At 37.1% G+C, this 20,685-nt stretch overlaps 1 protein-coding gene and 1 pseudogene across 5 annotated transcripts in view; one reads left to right on the forward strand and one right to left on the reverse strand.

Annotated features, from left to right (window-relative positions):
- OSBPL9 (oxysterol binding protein like 9) overlaps window positions 1–20,685 on the reverse strand; it is a 177,945-nt gene that overhangs the window by 78,901 nt on the left and 78,359 nt on the right. For all 5 annotated transcript variants that reach the window (XM_047727123.1, XM_047727125.1, XM_047727126.1 and 2 more), the window contains exon 4: window positions 1,751–1,827. In XM_047727123.1, the coding sequence (XP_047583079.1) occupies window positions 1,751–1,827 (77 nt within the window). The remainder of the gene's footprint in view (window positions 1–1,750; window positions 1,828–20,685) is intronic.
- On the forward strand, window positions 4,490–4,571 carry LOC125099412 (uncharacterized; annotated as a pseudogene).

Consider the following 20,685-nt stretch of genomic DNA (forward strand, 5'->3'; position numbering starts at 1 on the left):
TACAAAGGTAGAATGGAAGCAGATGGCATTTCAGAGAGAAAGAGAGAACATCATGTGCAAGAATGTGGAGACCAGAAAAGATAAGTAAACAGCAGCACTCTAGTAAAAAGCTGATGGAGAGATATAACGGTAGAAATGACTAGAAAGGCAAGTTGAGAATAGATCACAGAGACTTGAATGTCAGTCTCACCAACCATGGAGGAAATCTAAACTACCACATTCAGGCTAATTCTTTTTGTTGTTGTTGTTAGATTTTATTTATTTATTTGACACACACACACAGCACAAGCAAGGGAAGCGGCAGTCAGAGGAAGAGGCAGGCTAATCCCAGGACCCTGGGATCATGACCTGAGCCAAAAGCAGACACTTAAATGACTGAGCCAACAGGGACCCCCAGGCTAATATGATTCTTAAAATACTTATCATCATACCGAATCACAAATTTGCTGAAATGATGCCACATTCATTTATTAAATGGACTAAATTTAGAAATTATGAACTTAATTTTAAAAAGCATAGCTCAAAGAATAACTTACAGATCTTCTAGTTTGACTCCATATTAATTTCTTATAGTCTCTTAATAACCACATCCTTGAATAATGTTTTTTAAGCTTCTATTTGAATACTCTCAAGAGATGGGAGTTCACAGTCTTGCAGGACCTGGGATGCCCTACACCACCTTACCACCTTGTCTAATCAAGTCAATTCCTGGTACAGGACAAAAATAAGTAGAGAAAAAGAGTTATAAAATGTCACTTTTGTATAACTAAATCCTATCACTCAAAATAATTAAAACAACATCCTCCAATGCCACAATATAAGCTCTTTCATTGAATAATAAACATGGAAAGCTATCCTCAGTATGACAGAGTAGACATTTGTTGTTTTTGTCACCCAGCATCTTCTTTTTCCCTATTCTGACTTTGCTTGGTGGGGACCATCTTCTATCCTAACAGCAAAGTGTTAAAGCACATAATATCACAGCTACAGGAGTGAACATATACTGTGAAATTGTGATTGGTCAGGATTAGGAAAATGACTGAAGCTTAGGTAATCAGCACTAATCCTATTAGTCCTACCGTGGTCCAGAAAGAAATACAGCCTCCTGTGGACTGGAGCTCCTAAAGCATTCTCCTAACAGCAGGTTACAGATCTCAAAAATGGGAGGCTGAAACTGCTGTAACCATCTTACTATACCACAAAGAGAACCCATCTAAAAATAAAACCACCCCAGAAGGAAAGAAGCATGAAAACAGAAATGGTGAATCTGGGTCCTCATGACATTGGTGAAGTGCCTACTTCAAACCACAACTCAGCCAGATTTACTTTTTACTTAAACCAGTTTGGGTTTTTACCCCCCCATTACTTTCATCCCACAGAGTCCTGCCTAACACATGGTAACTGCCAAATCCTATAACAAGAAAAGAAGGTCAACCTCTTAGCATTTATCTATGCAAAATTTGGTTTTATCAATAACCAACTACAGATACTAAATTTAAAAATGATCTGGCACATTTTAACATAGCATTTCATATCCAATATTGCCTTGAACTGTCTTAAAGATAAAAATCAGTATTTTACCCTATAGAAAGCACAAGAAAATGCTTTATAACTTTACTATATAACACTATGAAGGCAAGAATAAGCGATTCAGAAATAAGTTTTATTACATATCACAGTTATTTTAAAAAACAGAAAACAAACAAAAAAAACCTAATGCACTATCCAGAAGCCATGTAAAGACTCTTACTTGTAGCTGAAGAGTATGTCGAAGAATTGTTTCTTCTAAGGCATGGATCCACTTCTCTCGCTCATCAGCATCACGAGCTGGAATAAAAGATTATAAAAATTGAAATGTTAATTTCTACAATATAGCTTCATGTTTGAAAATAAATATTTTAAACCTCAATACTAACAGGAAAGGTTTTTTAGTTGCACCATTTTCTTAACAGGTTCAACTTCCTATCCTTTCTAAACATGCAATCTACTTGCAGCAATTTACAACAAAGGGAATAATTATGCTCAATAATAGCAAGCTACTTTCTCACTGTGAACAACTAGAAAAGCTGGAATAATTATTAAAAATAACTCACTGAAGACAACAGAAAACAACAAGTAGTAAAGAATTAACAGGACAAAATCTAGGAGAAGACAAACATCCAGATGATAAGCCTCCTTTTAAGGATGGTTTTCTCCTGGAGGAATTGTAAATTCCAGGAGAGGACACTCATTAAAAAAAATTCAACTAAGTATTCTTCACACATACATGGATAATGTCTGATGCAAGATGGTAGAAGCAGGAAAGAACAGAGCATCAAAAATAATAAGCACACAAAACCATAAGAAACCTAGGAATCAACCTAACCAAAGAGGTGAAAGACCAGTATTCTGAAAACTATAAAACATGGATGAAAGTAATTGAAAAGGACACAAATAAACGGAAAGACATTCCATGCTAATGGATTGGAAGGACAAATATTATTAAAATAAAGAATTTACATATTTATACATTTAATGCAATCCCTATCAGCATAAACAATAAACAATGAATTTTGGAATACTGAAAAGAAATAAAATTAAATTTAAAAAGAAGAAAAATACCACAAACATTTTTCACAGAGTTAGAACAAACAATCCTAAAATTTGTATGTAACCATAAAAGACCCCAAATAGCCAAACACACCTTGAAAAAAGCAAAGCAAAGTTGACATCACAATTCCAGACTTCTAGTTACGTTACAAAGCTGTCGTGATCAAAACAGTATGGTACTGCCACAAAAACAGACACATAGATCAATGGGAATAGAACAGAAAACCTAGACATGAACCCACAACTATACAGTCAATTAATCTTCGACCAAGCGGTAAAGAATATTCAGTGGGAAAAGGAGAGTCTCTTCAATAAATGGTGTTGGGAAAACTGGACAGGAGCACGCAGAAGAATGAAACTGGATCACTTTCTTACACCATATACAAAAATAAAATCAAAATGGATTAAAGACCTAAATGTGAGATAGGAAACCATCAAAATCCTAAGGAGAACACTGGCAATAATCTCTTTCTGACTAAATATGTCTCCTGAAGCAAGAGAAACAAAAGGAAAAATAAACTATTGGGACTTCATCAAAATAAAAGCTTCTGCACAGTGAAGGAAACAATGAACATAACTAAAAGGCAACCTATGAAATGGGAGAAGATACTTGCAAATGATGTTATCTGATAAAGAGTTACTATCCAAAGTATATTAATATATAAAGAATTTATACAACTAAACACTGAAAAAACAAATACTCTAATTAAAAAGTGAGAAGACATGAACAGACATTTTTCCAAAGACGACATACAGATGGCCAACAAACACAGGAAAAGATGCAACATCACTCATGACCAGGGAAATACCAATCACAATGAGGTATCTCCTAACACCTGTCAGAACAGCTAAAATTAACGACACAAGAAACAAAAGACGTTGGCAAGGATGTGGAGAAAAGAGAAGCCTCCTACACTATTGGTGGAAATCTAAACTGGTATAGCTATTCCGGAAAACATTATGGAGGTTCCTCAAAAAGTTAAAAACAGAACTACCCTAAGACCCAGCAACTGCACTACTAGGTATTCTACTAGGTATTTACCCAAAGGACAAAAAAATACTGATTCAAAGGGATACATGCACCTCAATGTTTATAGCAGCATTATCAACAACAGTCAAACTATGGGAAAAGCCCAAGTGTCCATCAACTAATGAACAGATAAAGAATATATATACACACACATACACACCAATGGAGTATCACTCAGCCATAAAGAAGAATGAAATCTTGCCATTTGCAAGGACATGGATGGAGTTAGAGTGTATTGTGCTAAGCGAAATAAGTCAGAGTGTATTGTGCTAAGCGAAATTAAATACAAATACCGTATGATTTCACTCATATATGGAATTTAAGAAACAAACAAAGCATAGGGGAGAAAAGAGAGAGGGAAACCAAGAAACAGACTCTTAACTAGAGAGAACAAACTGATGGTTGCCAGAAGGGAGGTGGGTGGGGGACAGGGGAAATAGGTGATAGGGATTAAGGAGTGTACTTGTGATGAGCACTGGGTATTGTATTGAAGTTCTGAATCACTAAATTGTACACCTGAAACCAATATTATACTGTAATGTTAACTAACTGGAATTTAAATAAAAACTTAAATTTAAAAAAATGGTTTAGTATGTGGGGAAAACTAAATGAATACTAACTACATAAAATACACTCTTGTGATGTTTTAAATACATACATACACAATTAAATACAAAACAATTGCAAGTAGACTGGGAAAGAGAAAATGGAATTAAAGAATTCTAAGGTTCTGCAATGTTCAGGAAGAAGATAAAACTACCAATTGACATTAAATTTTGGCAACTGAAGGATTTATTACAATTTTTAAGAGTAATTGCTAAAAGGTTGTATTTAACTTACAACATAATAAATTTAAAAATTCAATAATGAAGCTTTGTGCAGTGGCAGTATCGTAGCCAATGAGGTTTATCCGAGGCGCAATTATTGCTAATTGAAAAATTCAATAATGAAAAATAATCCAAAACTTGACAAGAAAGAAAGATGAAAGAAACAGAATATGCAAGACAAAAAGAAAATATATGGTAAAATGATAAATTTTTAACCTTAAAACATCAACAATTAAATTAAGTGTAAATGAAATATGTAAATGTTCCAATTAAAAAAAGAAGAGAGGGACACCTGGGTGGCTCAGTCAGTAAGCACCCAAATCTTAACTTTGGCTCAGGTCATGATCTCAGGGTGGAGAGATTGAGCTCCACACTGGGTTCCGCAGCCCTGGGCATGGAACCTGCTTGGGATTTCTCTCTCTCTCCTTCTGCTTCTGCCCCCTCTCCCCCTCAAATAAGTAAATCTTAAATTTAAAAAAAAAAAAAAAAAAGGTTTAGGGACACCTGGGCAATTCAGTTGGTTAAGCATCGGACTCTTGGTTTCAGCTCAGGTCATGATCTCACAGTCCCAGGATCTAGATCTAGCCCCACAACTAGCTCCACACTCAGCACAGAGTCTGCTTGTCCCTCTCCCTCTGCTCTCACCCCCACTATTTAGCATGTGTGTGTACTCTCTTTCTCTCTAATAAAATATTTTTTTTAAAGGGGGGGTGGGTTTAAACAAGATTTTATGATGCTGTCCAACGTAGTGAAAAGGGCCATATGTACCCCAATGTTCATAGCAGCAATGGCCACAACTGCCAAACTGTGGAAGAGCCAAGATGCCCTTCAACAGATGAATGGATAAAGACAATATGGTACATATATACAATGGAATATTACACAGCCATCACAAAGGATGACTACCCAACTTTTGTATCAACATGGACAGGACTGGAAGAGATAATGCTGAGTGAAATAAGTCAAGTAGAGAAAGTCAATTATCGTGTGGTTTCCCTTACTTGTGGAGCATAAGGAGTAACATGGAGGACATTAGGAAGAGGAAAGGAAAAGTGAATTGGGGTAAATCAGAGGGGGAGATGAAGTATGAGAGACTGTGGATTCTGAGAAACAAACTGAGGGTCTGGGAGGGGAGGGGGTACGGGGGGTGGGTGAATCTGGTGGTGGGTATTAAAGAGGGCACGTACTGCATGGAGCATTGGGTGTGGTGCATAAACAATGAATCTTGGAACAGTGAAAAAAATTAAAATTAAGATGTTAAAAGATTTTATGATGCTTACAAGAGACACTTACTAAACATAAGGATGCAGAAATACTAAAAGTAGGAGTATAGAAAAAGACAAACCATAAAAAAAGATCATAGAAAACACTAACTCCAAAAAGTTGCTATTATTAAAACTGCATAAAATAGACTTTACCAGGAGATGAGAGGTTCACTTTGCAAATACAAGAGGTTCAAGTCATCAAGAAGATAAAATAAATGTAAATTTCTATGTAACTAAAAACACGGATTTAAAAAAAGTTCTATATGGCAAAAACATATAGAATACAAGGAAAAATAGACAAAATACCATAATCATAGTGGCAGATTTTAATACATCTCATTCATTAATCAATTAGATGAAGTACACAAAAATTAGTAAGAATTTAGAAATTATGAACAATCTGATATAAAGTTGATCCAATGCACATACATAGAACACTACACACAACAAATATGAAACAGACACTGTTTTCAAGCACACACAGAACATTTCCAAAAACTGACCATATAATGAACCCTAAAACAAATCTCAACAAATTTCAAAGGATTGAAATCATACAAAACATATTCATAGTGAAAATATAAACTAGAAATCAGTTACAAAGTATAAATTAGAAAATATTCAAATGTTTAGGGGAAAAAATACTACTAGATAATCCACTGTTCAAAGAAAAATATCTTATTAGAAATTAGAAAATGTTGAAGGACGCCTGGGTGGCTCAGTGAATTAAGCATCTGGCTTCAGCCGAGTCATGATCCCAGGGTCCTGGAAATGAGGCCTGCATGGGGCTCCCTGCTCAGTGGGGAGCCTGCATCTTTCTCTCTCTCCTTCTGCACCGTCTCCATACCCACCCCTGTCTGTTAGTGCATCTCTCTCTCTTTCAAAAAAATAAGTAGAATCTAAAAAAAAAAAAAAAAAGAAAGATAATTAAGAAAGAAGAAAAAAGAAAGAAATAAGAAATTTGAAAATGTTTAGAACTGCCTGAATGAAAGCGGGACATACTGAAACTCGCTGGATGCAGTTATTTTAAGTACATAAAGGGAAATTTATAGCCTTAAATCTATGTATAGAGAAGCTAAAAGGCTGAAAACAACAGGAGATTAAATTCAAAATGAGCAGAAATGATAAAGAACATAAAATAATCAAATAGAGGACAGACATAAAATAGAGTTAACCTGAAATAACTAATGAAACTGACAAATTACCTACATATTGTAGGTAGGTAGGTAGGTAGGTAGGTAGATTGAGGAAGCGCTTGAAAAGAATGGGGGCATGTCAAAAGGAAACAGAAGTCAACCTGAAGGAGCTGCAATGGCCAACTCCTGCTGAAGAATCTGAGCCACAGAATGGTAACACTGGGCTATAACCCACTGAATAAAATAAATCCAAGAATCTAATAATGATATAAGTAATTAAGTAAGTAAATAAATGGAGAAAAAGGCACAGATCTTTCTTCAGAAGAATTTCATTAGTACAGAAGGAATGAGAGAGATTTAAAAATCATCATTAGACAAAAACCACAGCAGTTAATTATCACAAGCAAGATCCACTGATGGCATATTGATAGCTAAAATCAGTGGGCAAAAGTTTGAGAAGAAACAAGATATTAGCAAAGTCTCAAAGTATTTTCCCCAAGATACTTATCAATTACAAAGAGAAAAACAGTAATTTTAGGATGGAGAAATCTGGCAGACACCACCTCAGTCCAGTGATTAAGGTTAACATCACCAGTAATACATTTATTGACATCATGTACCTCCCAATACAACCCACGGAGGAGGAAACAGCATCACTTCTGTGGTATTCTTCCAAAAATATATAATCTCAATCTAATCATGAGAAAACATGAAATATGCCCAGATTGAGAGACATGCTACAAAATAATACTCATCAAAAATGTCAAGGTCATCACTGTGCCTGGGTGACTCAGTTGGTTAAGTGGCTGTCTTCGGCTCAGGTCATGATCTCAGGGTCCTTGGATCAAGCCCCACATCCAGCTCCCTGCTCAGCAGAGAGCCTACTTCTCCCTCTCCCACCTCCTCTGCCTGTGTGCTCTTTCTATGCCAAATAAATAAATAAAATCTTTAAAAAAACAAAATTTTTTTTTAAAAAGTCAAGGTCATGAAAGACAAGAAAAGAGTAAGAAACTGCCATAACTAAATGCAACGTGGGATCTTGGATTGAATCCTGAAACAGAAAGGGAACATTAGAGGGAAAAATCTAATGAGCTCTCTGGTTTAGTTAGAAATATTATACCAAATTGAGTGAAAGATCCAGCTCAGAACATCAGAGCCTGAGCAAGATGTGGGGGGCCTAGAGTAGTCCCCCTCTTATTGACAAGGGATATGTTCCAAGACACCAGGATGCCTGAAACTATGTATAGTATCAAACCCTATATAGACAGTGTTTTTACCCATACATATCTATGATAACATTTATTTATAAATTAGTAAGGGACTAACAACAACAATAACTACTAATAAAATAGAACAATTATAAGAATATACTATAATAAAAGCTGTATGACTGTGGTCTGTTCCTCACATACCTCTGTGCCCTAAAAATATCTTCATGTACTATACTCACCCTTTTTACCCTTTTTGTGATGATGGGAGATGATAAAATGTCTACATGATGAGATGAAGTGAATTAATACAGGCATTGTGAAGTAGCACTAGGCTACCACTGACCTGGCAATATGTCAGAAGGATCATCTGCTTCCAAAACTCAGTCACCTATGGGTAACTGAAACCACAGAAAGCAAAACTGCGCATGAGGTGGGACTACATTACATCATACCAACGGACAATGTGGCATGAGGGATCAAAAGCCCAAAACAGGATGGAGAAGGAATCCACACAGTGAAGAAGTCCAGCATGAGGAGTCCGAGTGAATCCAAGAAAGGTGAACAGGGAGTCCAGCTTTCAGGGAACAAAATCAACTGGCACAGGTTTCTAAGGCTGAGTGGAATAAGGATGACATTCACATAAGGAAATAGGTAATGATGGGGTACTAATTACACACAGAAGGATTGGCCAAATAAGTAGACATAACAAGGATAAAAGGTTTCTCACTTTAAGGGGCTGGAAAATAGTGTTACAAATGTGTAAGTGAGAAAACCAGAATGATTTCTGGGGATAAGGTATTGATATTAACTCATAGTTTCAATATATAAGTAAACAAATACATATGGACATGAGTGCCTATGTGTGTGCACATATGTATATAACATATATGTTTCCTAGCTATGAGAGGGCCTGGGTGCCATGACACCTAACAGCATCAAATATACCTAACACTACAGGTTGACTTCTAAATACTACTCTCCATTAAAAGGTAACCAGGGCTTCTTAGAAAAATGGTTGACTATGGGGCGCCTGGGTGGCTCAGTGGGTTAAAGCCTCTGCCTTCAGCTCGGGTCATGATCCCGGGGTCCTGGGATCGAGCCCTGCATCGGGCTCTCTGCTCGGCAGGGAACCTGCTTCCCTTCCTCTCTCTGCCTGCCTCTCTGCCTACTTGTGATCTCTGTCAAATAAATAAATAAATAAAAATCTTTTAAAAAATTTAAAAAAAAATGGTTGACTATGGAACTAAATGAGCAAGGGAGAAAATAAGCCTGGAACAACTTCTTTGTGTGCCAGAAAGCAAGGCAGTAAGGGAATACTTTTTTGTGCCATAAAGTAAGGAAATATCAGAGAATTATAGGGAAATGTCAAAAGAACAAAGAAATAAGCTTAAAGGGAATTCTACTGGCCAAATTTAGGGCAATCTGGGCATCAAAATAAATAATGACAGTAAAGAATTATAGTCTTGTTGAGTAAAATAGGAAACCACATTTACTACTGATATACATAAACTAAAAGTCTGACCAGGAATGGGATATAAGCATGGTTTCTAAATACTTCCCCACAAAATATTAATTAAGAAGGGAAAAAGATGAAATTTAACAACCTGGCAATACCACCTTAATGAGATGGTCAAAGTAAATATCATCAGAGTGGGACAAACCCCGCAATAAGAACATAGAATCATTTCTGTGATCTTTGGGCCAAAGAGAGATAATCTCAATCAAATCATGAAATAAAAAATCCAAAAAAAACCAAACTTGGGGACATGATACAAAATAATTAACCTATAACCTTTAAAACTGTCAAGGTCAGGGGTACCTGGCTGGCTCAGCAAGTGGAACATGCGACTCCTAGTCTCAGAGCTGTGGGTTCAAGCCCCATGTTGGATGTAGAGATTACTTAAAAATAAAATCTTAAAAAAAAAAAAAATTGTCAAGGTTATAAAGGTCAAGGAAAGACTGTGGAACCATTCCAGACTGAAAGAGACTAAAGAGATGTGAAAACTAAACGTAAAATGTGATGCTGAACCAGATCCTATTGCTATAAAGGACATTACTGGGACAACTGGAGAAATTTGAATACAGTCTAAGGATTAGAAAACATTAATGCATCAGTGTTAATTTCCTGATTTTAGTGGTTATATAGTGTGTATACCAGAAAATTTCCTTATCTGCAGGAAATATAAAGCATTCAGGGGTGATGGAACATTAATTTAGCAATTTATTCTCAATCTGGGGGTTTGTACAGTACTTGCTACTTTTCTTTAAGTATAAGATTGTTCCAAATTTTTAAAAATTATATTAAAAACTATGATAAAGAAGACATAAGTAAATGGAAATACCATTTCAAGGATTGGAACATTCAATATAGCAACATACTCAAATTAACCTATAGGTTAAAAGCAATGCAAATTAAAATTTCAAAAGGCATTTTTAGAATTTGTCAAGCGGATTCTAAAATACAAATGCAAAATCGTATAAAGAACAGCAAAGGGTTTCTGGAAAAGATAGAACCATTCTTAGATGGTTTATTCTACCAAATATGAAGTCATATTATAAGGCTATAGTAATTAAATAAAAAGTGGTTTTAGAGCAAGGACAGATTAACACACCAAGGAAACAGAATAGAGCCCAGAAACGGGCCCACTCATATACACAGACCCTTGAGTTGTGTAAATGTGGCACCAAACAACAGTTAAGTAACAATCTTTAATATGTGGTGGTAGGACAGTAGGAGAAAAAAATGAAACCTGACCCTACCTTGTACTACACACAAAAATTAATTCCAGGTGATTCCTTTATTCTTTTTTTTTTTTTTAAAGATTTATTTATTTGACAGACAAAAATCACAAGTAGCAGAGAGGCAGGCAGAGAGAGGAGGAAGCAGGCTCCCCGCTGAGCAGAGAGCCCAATGCGGGACTCGATCCCAGGACCCTGGGATCATGACCTGAGCCGAAGGCAGAGGCTTTAACCCACTGAGCCACCCAGGCGCCCCTAATTCCTTTATTCTTAACTGTGAAAGAACAACAAAGTTTCCAGAAAGTAAAACAGGAGAATACCATCATAATTTGGGAACAGAAAACAGCTTCTTAAACAAGACACAGAACTTCTAATTATAAAGAAAACGACAGATCAATTTAACTACATCAAACTTAAGAATTTTAGTTCATCAAAAAACATCATTTAGATAATGTCATAGTAAGCCACTGTGACATATGGAGTTAAAGAACATGAACCCTAAATTCAACCCTGAGCTTCAGCAGTTTTTAAACAGATAATTTGCAACAAGTTACTTAATCTTTTCTAAGCCCCACTGTTCTCATTTGTAAGATGACAGTAACAGTATCTACTACATAGGGTTATTGAAGAGATTAAATGAGTTAATACAAACACAACACTTACACAGGTAAATGACATAAGGTAAGTGCTTAATAAGCATTAAACTATTATTATTATTATTGCAGAGCATTTGTTATGACCTGGCCCTGATTTAAAGGAGCTCAAACCCTAGTAAAGAGAGATTTGTATTTAGCTGTATAAGTACATGGCTTATGCCACCAACAGAGCAAGTGAATAAAAAATCAGGGAAGAGCTCCTTGAGGAGTTAAGTCACAGAATAGAATTAGGTTGTTAGGGTGAGCCTGGGTGGCTCAGTGGGTTAAAGCCTCTGCCTTCGGCTCAGGTCATAATCCCAGGGTTCTGGGATCGAGCCCACATCGGGCTCTCTGCTCCACGGGGAGCCTGCTTCCTCCTCTCTCTCTGCCTCTCTGCCTACTTGTGATCTCTGCCTGTCAAATAAATAAATAAAATCTTAAAAAAAAAAAAAGAATTAGGTTGTTAAGTAGAGAAGGATAAGGACATCTTGAAAGAGGAAACAACACTAACAATGTTCAAGAAACACTGAGACATGAAAAAGGTGTATTTGGGAAACTGGTTTGAATGCATCTAGAATATTGGACTCCTTTGGGAAGGACAGAATGACAAAAGATTAGGATCCCAGCCCAACGAGTATAAATAGACTTTAAGAAATGGAAAGGGGGGGGCGCCTGGGTGGTTCAGTGGGTTAAGCCCCTGCCTTCAGCTTAGATCATGATCTCAGGGTCCTGGGATTGAGCCCTGCATTGGGCTCTCTGCTCAGCGGGGAGCCTCCTCCTCCTCTCTCTCTACCTGCCTCTCTGACTACTTGTAATCTCTCTCTGTCAAATAAATAAATAAAATCTTTAAAAAAAAAAAAAAAAGAAAGAAAGAAATGGAAAGCTCGGGGGCACCTGGGTGGCTCAGTTGTTAAGCATCTTACTTCGGCTCAGGTCATAATCTAGGGTCCTGGGATCAAGTCCCACATCGGGCTCCCTGCTCAGCAGGAAGCCTGCTTCTCCCTCTCCAGCTTGTGTTCCCTCTCTCACTGTCTCTCTCTCTCTCTGTCAAATAAATACAATATTAAAAAAAAAAAAATGGAGCAGCCCTTAAAATGTTCAAGCTTTAGACCGACATGGTCTAATCTGCATATCAGGAACATCAATCTGGCAGTACTGTGGAGAATGAAAAATGGGGCAAAACTGGAGGGGGCCACACCAGTTAGGAGATGGTTGTAAGAGTAAGGCCTGAACTGAGTAATGGCTGGGACATGACAACAGGTGCCATTCTCACTGCATCAGTCCACCAAATAGCAATCATCTCTAAATCTGCCACCCCTCGAAAATGAAAGCAGATACAAGGCTCATCAGATTCTTCCTTGATACAGTCCCTTTCTATATCCTTCCTTTCATTTCCTCCTGACTACATGCTCATTCAAGAACTCATTTAGTCTTATGTCTCTAAACAAAGTATCATCACAAATGTAGTACATGTGCTATACTCTGCTACCTCCAAAGCAGCCTGCACACCTCACTAGCTTATATTGAAATGCTCTTTATAAAAAACCTCAACATTCTACCATATTCTACAGAATTCACATAACCTCCCTGTTTAACAGTAAAATCCCTCCACATCTTCCATTTCATGCTTGTTTTATATGAACCAAAATATCTTCTCAAAGACCTCTAAATACTCTAAAAATCTTCCTGTTCATGGAATACTTTGTCTCTCCTTTAACCTTAACATTTACTCTACCCTCCTCCCATGTATTTAAATCCCACATACCCTCAGAAGTCCTAGTTCTCCTCCATGAAACCTTACAAAACTAGTCCAGCAGCAGTACTCTTTTTCACCTTAGAACTCCTAGAGGACTTATAAATGCTAATGCATCACCCAATTATTCTTCAGTCAAGTATTTACTGGCAAACTATAAAATTTAATCTTAACCCCCCACACACTGCTATTTACACTTTTCATGTGTTTAAGTTTCATCTCTATGATAAGATTTTAGGTCTTCTGATATTAACCATAGTGTTTACCACAGTACTAGATCTATCCTTCCATCCTCCTATCCATCTATATCCACCCAACATTCATTGAGAAACTATTGTGTACCAAGTACTGTTAGAAGACTGGAGATATAAGTCAAATAAGACCCAGTCCCTATCTATACAAAACATACATTCAAATGACAGGGAGAAATATATGTCAAATGACAGGGAGAAATATATGTCAAATGACAACTTCTACTACACAGAATGACTGAGTAAATCTGTGTAAGCAGAGTCCAAGAACCTACCCCAAGGGGTGTATATTTATGGATATGAACTCAGGGAAGGCTTCTGGAGCAAGGAGATCAGAATCAAGTTTTTAAAAGTAAGAATTAGAGGCAAGGTGTGGGTGTGGCGGAAGGAGTGGAGAAAGAAGGACAGGGAGTTTGGCGAAGAAGAGGGAGAAGGGATATGTGAGGGGGGCGGGCATTGACAAGGGAGGCATTCAGAGGTAAAAAGGACAGAATAAGCAAAAGTAACCATGTGGCAAATTACTGTATGATAATATAGAGCTAAATGTCAGAAAATATAGCCCAAGGGTACCTAGGTGGTTCAGTTGGTTAAGTGACTGCCTTCAGCTCAAGTCATGATCTCAGTGGGATCAAACTCCATGTGGGACTACCTCCTCAGCAGGAAGTAAGCTTCTGCTTCTCCCTCTGCCCCTCCACCCTCTCCTGCTCTCGTGCTCTCTCTCTCTTTCAAATATATCAATAAAATCTTTTTAAAGACAAAAAAAGAGAAAATATAGCCCATGCTTTGCTACTTTTTTTCTAGTGTTGACGCTAGCAAGTCACTTACACATCTGAATATTCATTTTACCATCTTCAAATTGGAGGCTTACTGGCATAAAGATAAGCATATAGACCAAAGGAAAGGAACAGAGAGCTCAACTTGCACGTGTGGCCAAATGATTTTTGACAGGAGAGCCAAGACTACACAATGGGGAAAAGTCAGTCTCTTCAACAAATGGTGCTGGGATAACTGGATATCCACATTCTAAAGAATGAATTTGGACTCCTACCTTACACCATATGCAAAAAATTAACAAGCTAGATTAAATCTAAGACCTAAAACTATTAAACTAGAAGAAAACAAAGAGAAAGCTTCAGAACACTGGATTTGGCAAGGAATTCTTGGATATGACACCAAAAGCACAGGCAACAAAATGAAAAAAATAGACAAACGGAATTACAACAAACTTAAAAAACTTCTGTGCAAATGAAACAACTGAAAGAAAAAAATGATAATGAAGAGAAAATAACTGCAAATCATATATATCATAAGGGGTTAACATCCATAATATGTAAGAACTTCTATAACTCAACAACGTAAAACAACTCAATTTAAAAATGGACCAGGGACTTGACTAGACATTTCTCCAAAGAAGACACACAAGTACTGTCCAATCAGCACATGAAAGGATACTCAGCATCACTAATCATTAAGAAAATTAAGGCCCCGGGCGCCTGGGTGGCTCAGTGGGTTAAGCCACTGCCTTCGGCTCAGGTCATGATCTCAGGGTCCTGGGATCGAGGCCCGCATCGGGCTCTCTGCTCAGCAGGGAGCCTGCTTCCCTCTCTCTCTCTCTCTGCCTGCCTCTCCGTCTGCTTGTGATCTCTCTCTGTCAAATAAATAAATAAAATCTTTAAAAAAAAAAAAAAAAAGAAAATTAAGGCCAAAACCACAATGAGATATCACCTCATACCAACCAGGATGACCACTACAAAAAGAACAAAATATTAAGTACTGATGAGGGTACAAAGAAGCTGGAATCCTTGTGCCCTGTTGGTGGGAATATAAAATGGTGGAGCCATTATGGAAAACAGTATGAAGGTTCCTCAGAAAATTAAAAACAGAATTACTACATGCTCTAGTAATTCCACTCCTGAGTATTTATCCAAGAGAACTCAAAACAGAATCTCAAAAAGGTATTTGCACAACCATAACACATTATTCACAAGAGCCAAAAGGTGAATGCAACCTGTCACTGACAGATGACTACATACAGAAAATGGAGAATGCACATGCAATGGAATATTATGCAGCTTTTAAAAAGGAGGAAGTCTTATCACAAACTACCACATGGATGATCCTTGAGAAATACCACATGGAAGATCCTTGAGATCCTAAGCAAATTAAGCTAGTCACAAAGGGACATACTATAGGATTTTATTCATATGAATATCTAAAATAGTCTAAATAATAGAAACAGTAATTAAAAATGTGGTTATCAAGGGTTAGGGAGAAGAGGGAGGGGGTATTAGTATTTAGCAGGTATGGTGTCTCAGTGTCACAAGACAAAAAAGTAGGGTTGTTTTTTTTTTTTTTACTAATTTTTTACAACAATGTGAAAATACTGAACACTACTAAACTGTACATTTAAAATGATTACGATAAATTTAACATTATGTGTGTTTTATGATAATTAAAAATGAAATTGGAAGCGTGGACTCAATCATACGTTCTACCTGAAAATTCAATACTCTATTATTCTGACCTGGCTCACCTTCTCCCATTCTCCCATGAGTCAGTAAACAAATCTCTACCCCACTGGATCTAATAGGAAAAATATCCTGTGTATATGAAGAACCAATAAGATGTCTGGTTATTATTTAATCATAATAAATTTATTTATATGAAAAATAAAAATATAGTAATGATATGCACAATTCACAAACCACCTGCAAAGGCAGTTCTCTAAAAGTGAAATTAAAGTTATACTATTTGAGTGAATCCCTGCTAAAAGGGCCCTAAATTTAATAAATTAGTTAAAACAACTTATTAACAGTGCATTATTTTTCCCAAATGTGTAGATAGGTTACTCTTCCTCCTTTTAAAGTTCATTTATTTTAATCTCTATACCCAACATGGGACTTGAACCCATGACCCTGAGATCAAGAGTCCAATGCTCCTCTGACTGAGCCACCCAGGTGCCCCAACTCTTTCCCTTTTTATAATATTATTCATACATTTAGTTTATCTCTAAAATTTCTTCTCTAACATCTATGCCTCCTCTTCATTGTATTTTTCAAACTCTTTCCATTCTCTGAGCTAGAAGGTTACAAATTTTGTTTGACCCATAATAAGATATACATTTGGGGTGCCTGGGTGGATCAGGTGGTTAAGCATCTGACTTGATTTTGGCTCAGGTCATGATCTCAGGGTCGTGAGATTGAGTCCAGCATCATGCTGCATGCCCAGCAGGGAGTCTGCTTAAGATTCTCTCTCTCCCTCTCCCTCTGCCCCTCTCCACATTCACTCTATCTAAAAAAATAAACAAATCTGTAAAAAAAATACATTTTGTGACCATGACCCAGTTTCACAATACATATACAAATACATGTGTATATAAACATATACATATAAAACTGAAACATTAGTTTCACAAGAAAATGTCTGCTCTAACCACCATGCCATACACACTGACATCTCCTCTGTGTAATATCTCACTTTTTAAAAAATGCTCATCTCCACAGTTTGGAAAACACTGCCCTAAGCCACCCAATGTCCCACAAAGCTACTGCTTTCCAGCATCTCTTAGGCAGCACAGTACAAAAGCCAGGAAGGTTGGTTCTGATACCTACTTTTGCCCTTATTCAGCCAGACCTTGAGCAAGTTACTTAAAATCTCTAAGGTTTACTTTTCTCATATATAATCTAAGTATGATGATATTACCTATGGGAATGATAATAGTAGCTAGACCTTATAAGGCTGTTGTGATGTTTAAATAAGATTCTTAATCTGAGGGCACCTGGGTGGCTCAGTGGGTTAAAGCCTCTGCCTTCAGCTCGGGTCATGGTCCCAGGGTCCTGGGATCGAGCCCCACATTGGGCTCTCTGCTTGGCAGGGAGCCTGCTCCCTCCTCTCTCTCTGCCTGCCTCTCTGCCTACTCGTGATCTTTGTCTGTTAGATAAATAAATAAAATCTTAAAAAAAAGATTATTAATCTGTACAGTACTTATCATAGTGGCATATACTAAATATATACTAAAATATCAATATATTATATTAATTATATTAATTATATATTTTAATATGTTAATTATAATATATCATATGTAATATTATATTATTATATATTAATATATTATTATATATTGTTATATATAATTATATATTATTATTACAAATAGCCTCAAGAGAAAAATTCTATTAATAATCTAATAAATGGGGCGCCTGGGTGGCTCAGTGGGTTAAGCCTCTGCCTTCAGCTCAGGTCATGATCTCAGGGTCCTGGGACTGAGCCCCCTCATTGGGCTCTCCGCTCGGTGGGGAGCCTGCTTCCCCCCCGCCCGCCTGCTGCTCTACTTGTGATCTCTCTCTCTCTGTCAAATAAATAAATAAAATCTTAAAAAAAAATACTCTAATAAATTAGCTAGAGTAAAAGAATAGGGAAGGGATCACTTTAATTCCTAATTCCTAATAATGCCCAGCTTATACACAGAAATAGGGGCACCTGGGTGGCTCGGTGGGTTAAGCCGCTGCCTTCGGCTCAGGTCATGATCTCAGGGTCCTGGGATCGAGTCCCGCATCGGGCTCTCTGCTCGGCAGGGAGCCTGCTTCCCTCTCTCTCTCTCTCTCTGCCTGCCTCTCTGTCTACTTGTGATCTCTCTCTGTCAAATAAATAAATAAAATCTTAAAAAAAAAAAAGAAACAATATAAGGTGCACAGAAGGAAAAACAATACTCATTTGGTAAATAAAATACTTACATTTTCAGGAATCTGTAATCTTTGCTCTTTATTATGTATCTATTCACATTTCCTACATTATAGATATTTGAAGCAGATTTTTTTTTAAAGATTTTATTTATTTATTTGACAGAGATCACAAGTAGGCAGAGAGGGAGGCAGAGAGAAAGAGAAAGAAGCAGGCTCCCCGCTGAGCAGAAAGCCAGACGCGGGGCTCGATCCCAGGACTCTGGGATCACGACCCAAGCCGAAGGCAGAGGCTCAACCCACTGAGCCACCCAGGCGCCCCCTTGAAGCAGATTTTTTTAAAGTTTCCAAAATTCTTATACTTTGCCATTCCTGAGGCACTGCTCAGGAATCGGTCCTCTTATACTCATATTTTCTTCTCCATTAAGGTATATGACAACTGTGAATACATTTCTGCCTATCTGCAAAAGGAAGGGGTTATTTGCCTGTTTTGTAACTGGAGTAAAAAGAAGAATTAAAATCAGGAAGGTCTTGTTTTCTCTGCAAGTTATTGTGAAATAAAAACATTATATAAAAAACATGTTTACAAGATTAAGTGCTGAGACACTCCTCAAGTATCTACTGAGCCCCAATATGCATCAGGTACTGCGTTATAGATGTAAGCAAGGAGAAGACACCATGATCTGAATTAATTTATCCTGAAAGTACAATCACTAGGTTGAGTAGCACATTGTTGAGTGAGATGTTATCTTTACCCATTCTGACAACCTCTAATATCTGCTTACTAGAATCATATTCATTCTTCCAGGTTATGCCGAAATGTCACCTTCTCTACATCTGTTGTTCATGATAGGAGGGCCTGCTTTCTCTTTCCTTAAGTGTCTTCAAATATTCCAGTATTCAGGTAGTATATAAATATATGCCATATACCAGCTATTGCCTCAGGCATTAGGGGCACACTTTGAACCACAGTTAATAACTGTATTCCAGCAATAACAGGGTCCAAATCTACCTTTTTACTACTCACTTCCCAACATACTCCTCCAGGAACCACTATAATCAGTTATATGGTAATTAATGCTCACATGAGTCACACTTCCCAGATTTTCCTCAAGTTCCCCCCTCAGCTGAAATGCTTGAGTCTTATCTCTGTGTAAATAATCAAAGCTAACTCTATTGAGTACTTAATTTGTATTAATATAGTCTGACTCATGTCTAAACAAATAACATGTATGGGGCGCCTGGGTGGCTCAGTGGGTTAAGTCTCTGCCTTCAGCTCAGGTCATGATCTCAGGGTCCTGGTATCGAGCCCCCAGATCACATTAGGCTCTCTGCTCAGCAGGGAGCGTGCTCCCCTCACCCTTCTCTGACTGCCTCTCTGCCTACTTGTGATCTCTCTCTCTGTCAAATAAATAAAATCTCTAAAAAAAAAATAATATGTATTAACTAATTAAATCCTCACAACTATGTGAGGTAAGTATTATTATTATCCTTATTTTCCAGAATATAGAAACAGAAAAGTTTAGTATTTTGCAATGACATAATACCCAGAAAGCAGCAAATACAAATGAAATCTCTAGGCTTCAAACAACCCTACCTCCGTTAAATAAGTCTCATTCCCATGTCCCTTTTGCTAGACAAAGTCCTTCTTAAGAGATAACAATATAAACCTTTCCACACTTTGGAGACAGTATATAGAGCAGAAAGAACAAAAGCCAAAAATTCTAGTCCAGAAACTTGGGTTCGAGTCCAACTTTTACTCCTTTTGTGTCCACCTGAGGAGGACAGTATTTAACACCTCTGAGTTGTATGCACAAATTTCAAGAGGTTAGTATCACCAACTACCTCAAAGACTTAGTGAAAACAAGATGAAATAAGATATATAACAACACAAGGGTCCAGTGAGGTCAAGGCATTCTTAGGGCAAAGCTACTTTCATGACAGTACTAATAAGTTATCTGTGTTTGTCACTGTGTTGACATTTGTGCTGATGGTGCAAGAGCAATGGTGATAAAACTGCCGGCACCTTAGCACAAATGGGGGCCATGGCTCCAAACTGAACTGGCAGTTTTTATATTTTTCACCAGCAGGTACTTGTAAGAAAAAAATTCCTGTTTACTTAAGAATGCTCCTGAAAAAGTAAACATTATTAAATCTCACTCTTAGGTATATGCTTTATAACAGTCTATGTGACAAACAGAGACTATGCACAAGCATTTCTACTTACCAAATTGTAATAATTATCTCAAGGAAAACTACCTGTGTAACTGTCTGAGTTATAAACTAAGTGGCACTTTTCTCATAGAACAGCATTTGTAGAAAGAACAACTGACAAACTGTATTATTCAGATTGGGGTACTTGGCAGACACTTCCCTGAAAGGATGGAAATGAGCCTGTCGTTTCAGGGAAAAGTGAGAGAAGGGGTTGCCAATTATAAAATCCAGGTTTTATTTATTATAAAATAGAGGTGGTTTTTTTAACTTACTTTTTTTTAAATTTAATTTCTTTTCAGTGTAACAGAATTCATCGTTTATGCACCACACCCAGTGCTCCATGCAATACGTGC

The sequence above is a fragment of the Lutra lutra genome, chromosome 4, assembly GCF_902655055.1.
Source record: "Lutra lutra chromosome 4, mLutLut1.2, whole genome shotgun sequence".
NCBI classification, from domain to species: Eukaryota; Metazoa; Chordata; class Mammalia; order Carnivora; family Mustelidae; genus Lutra; species Lutra lutra.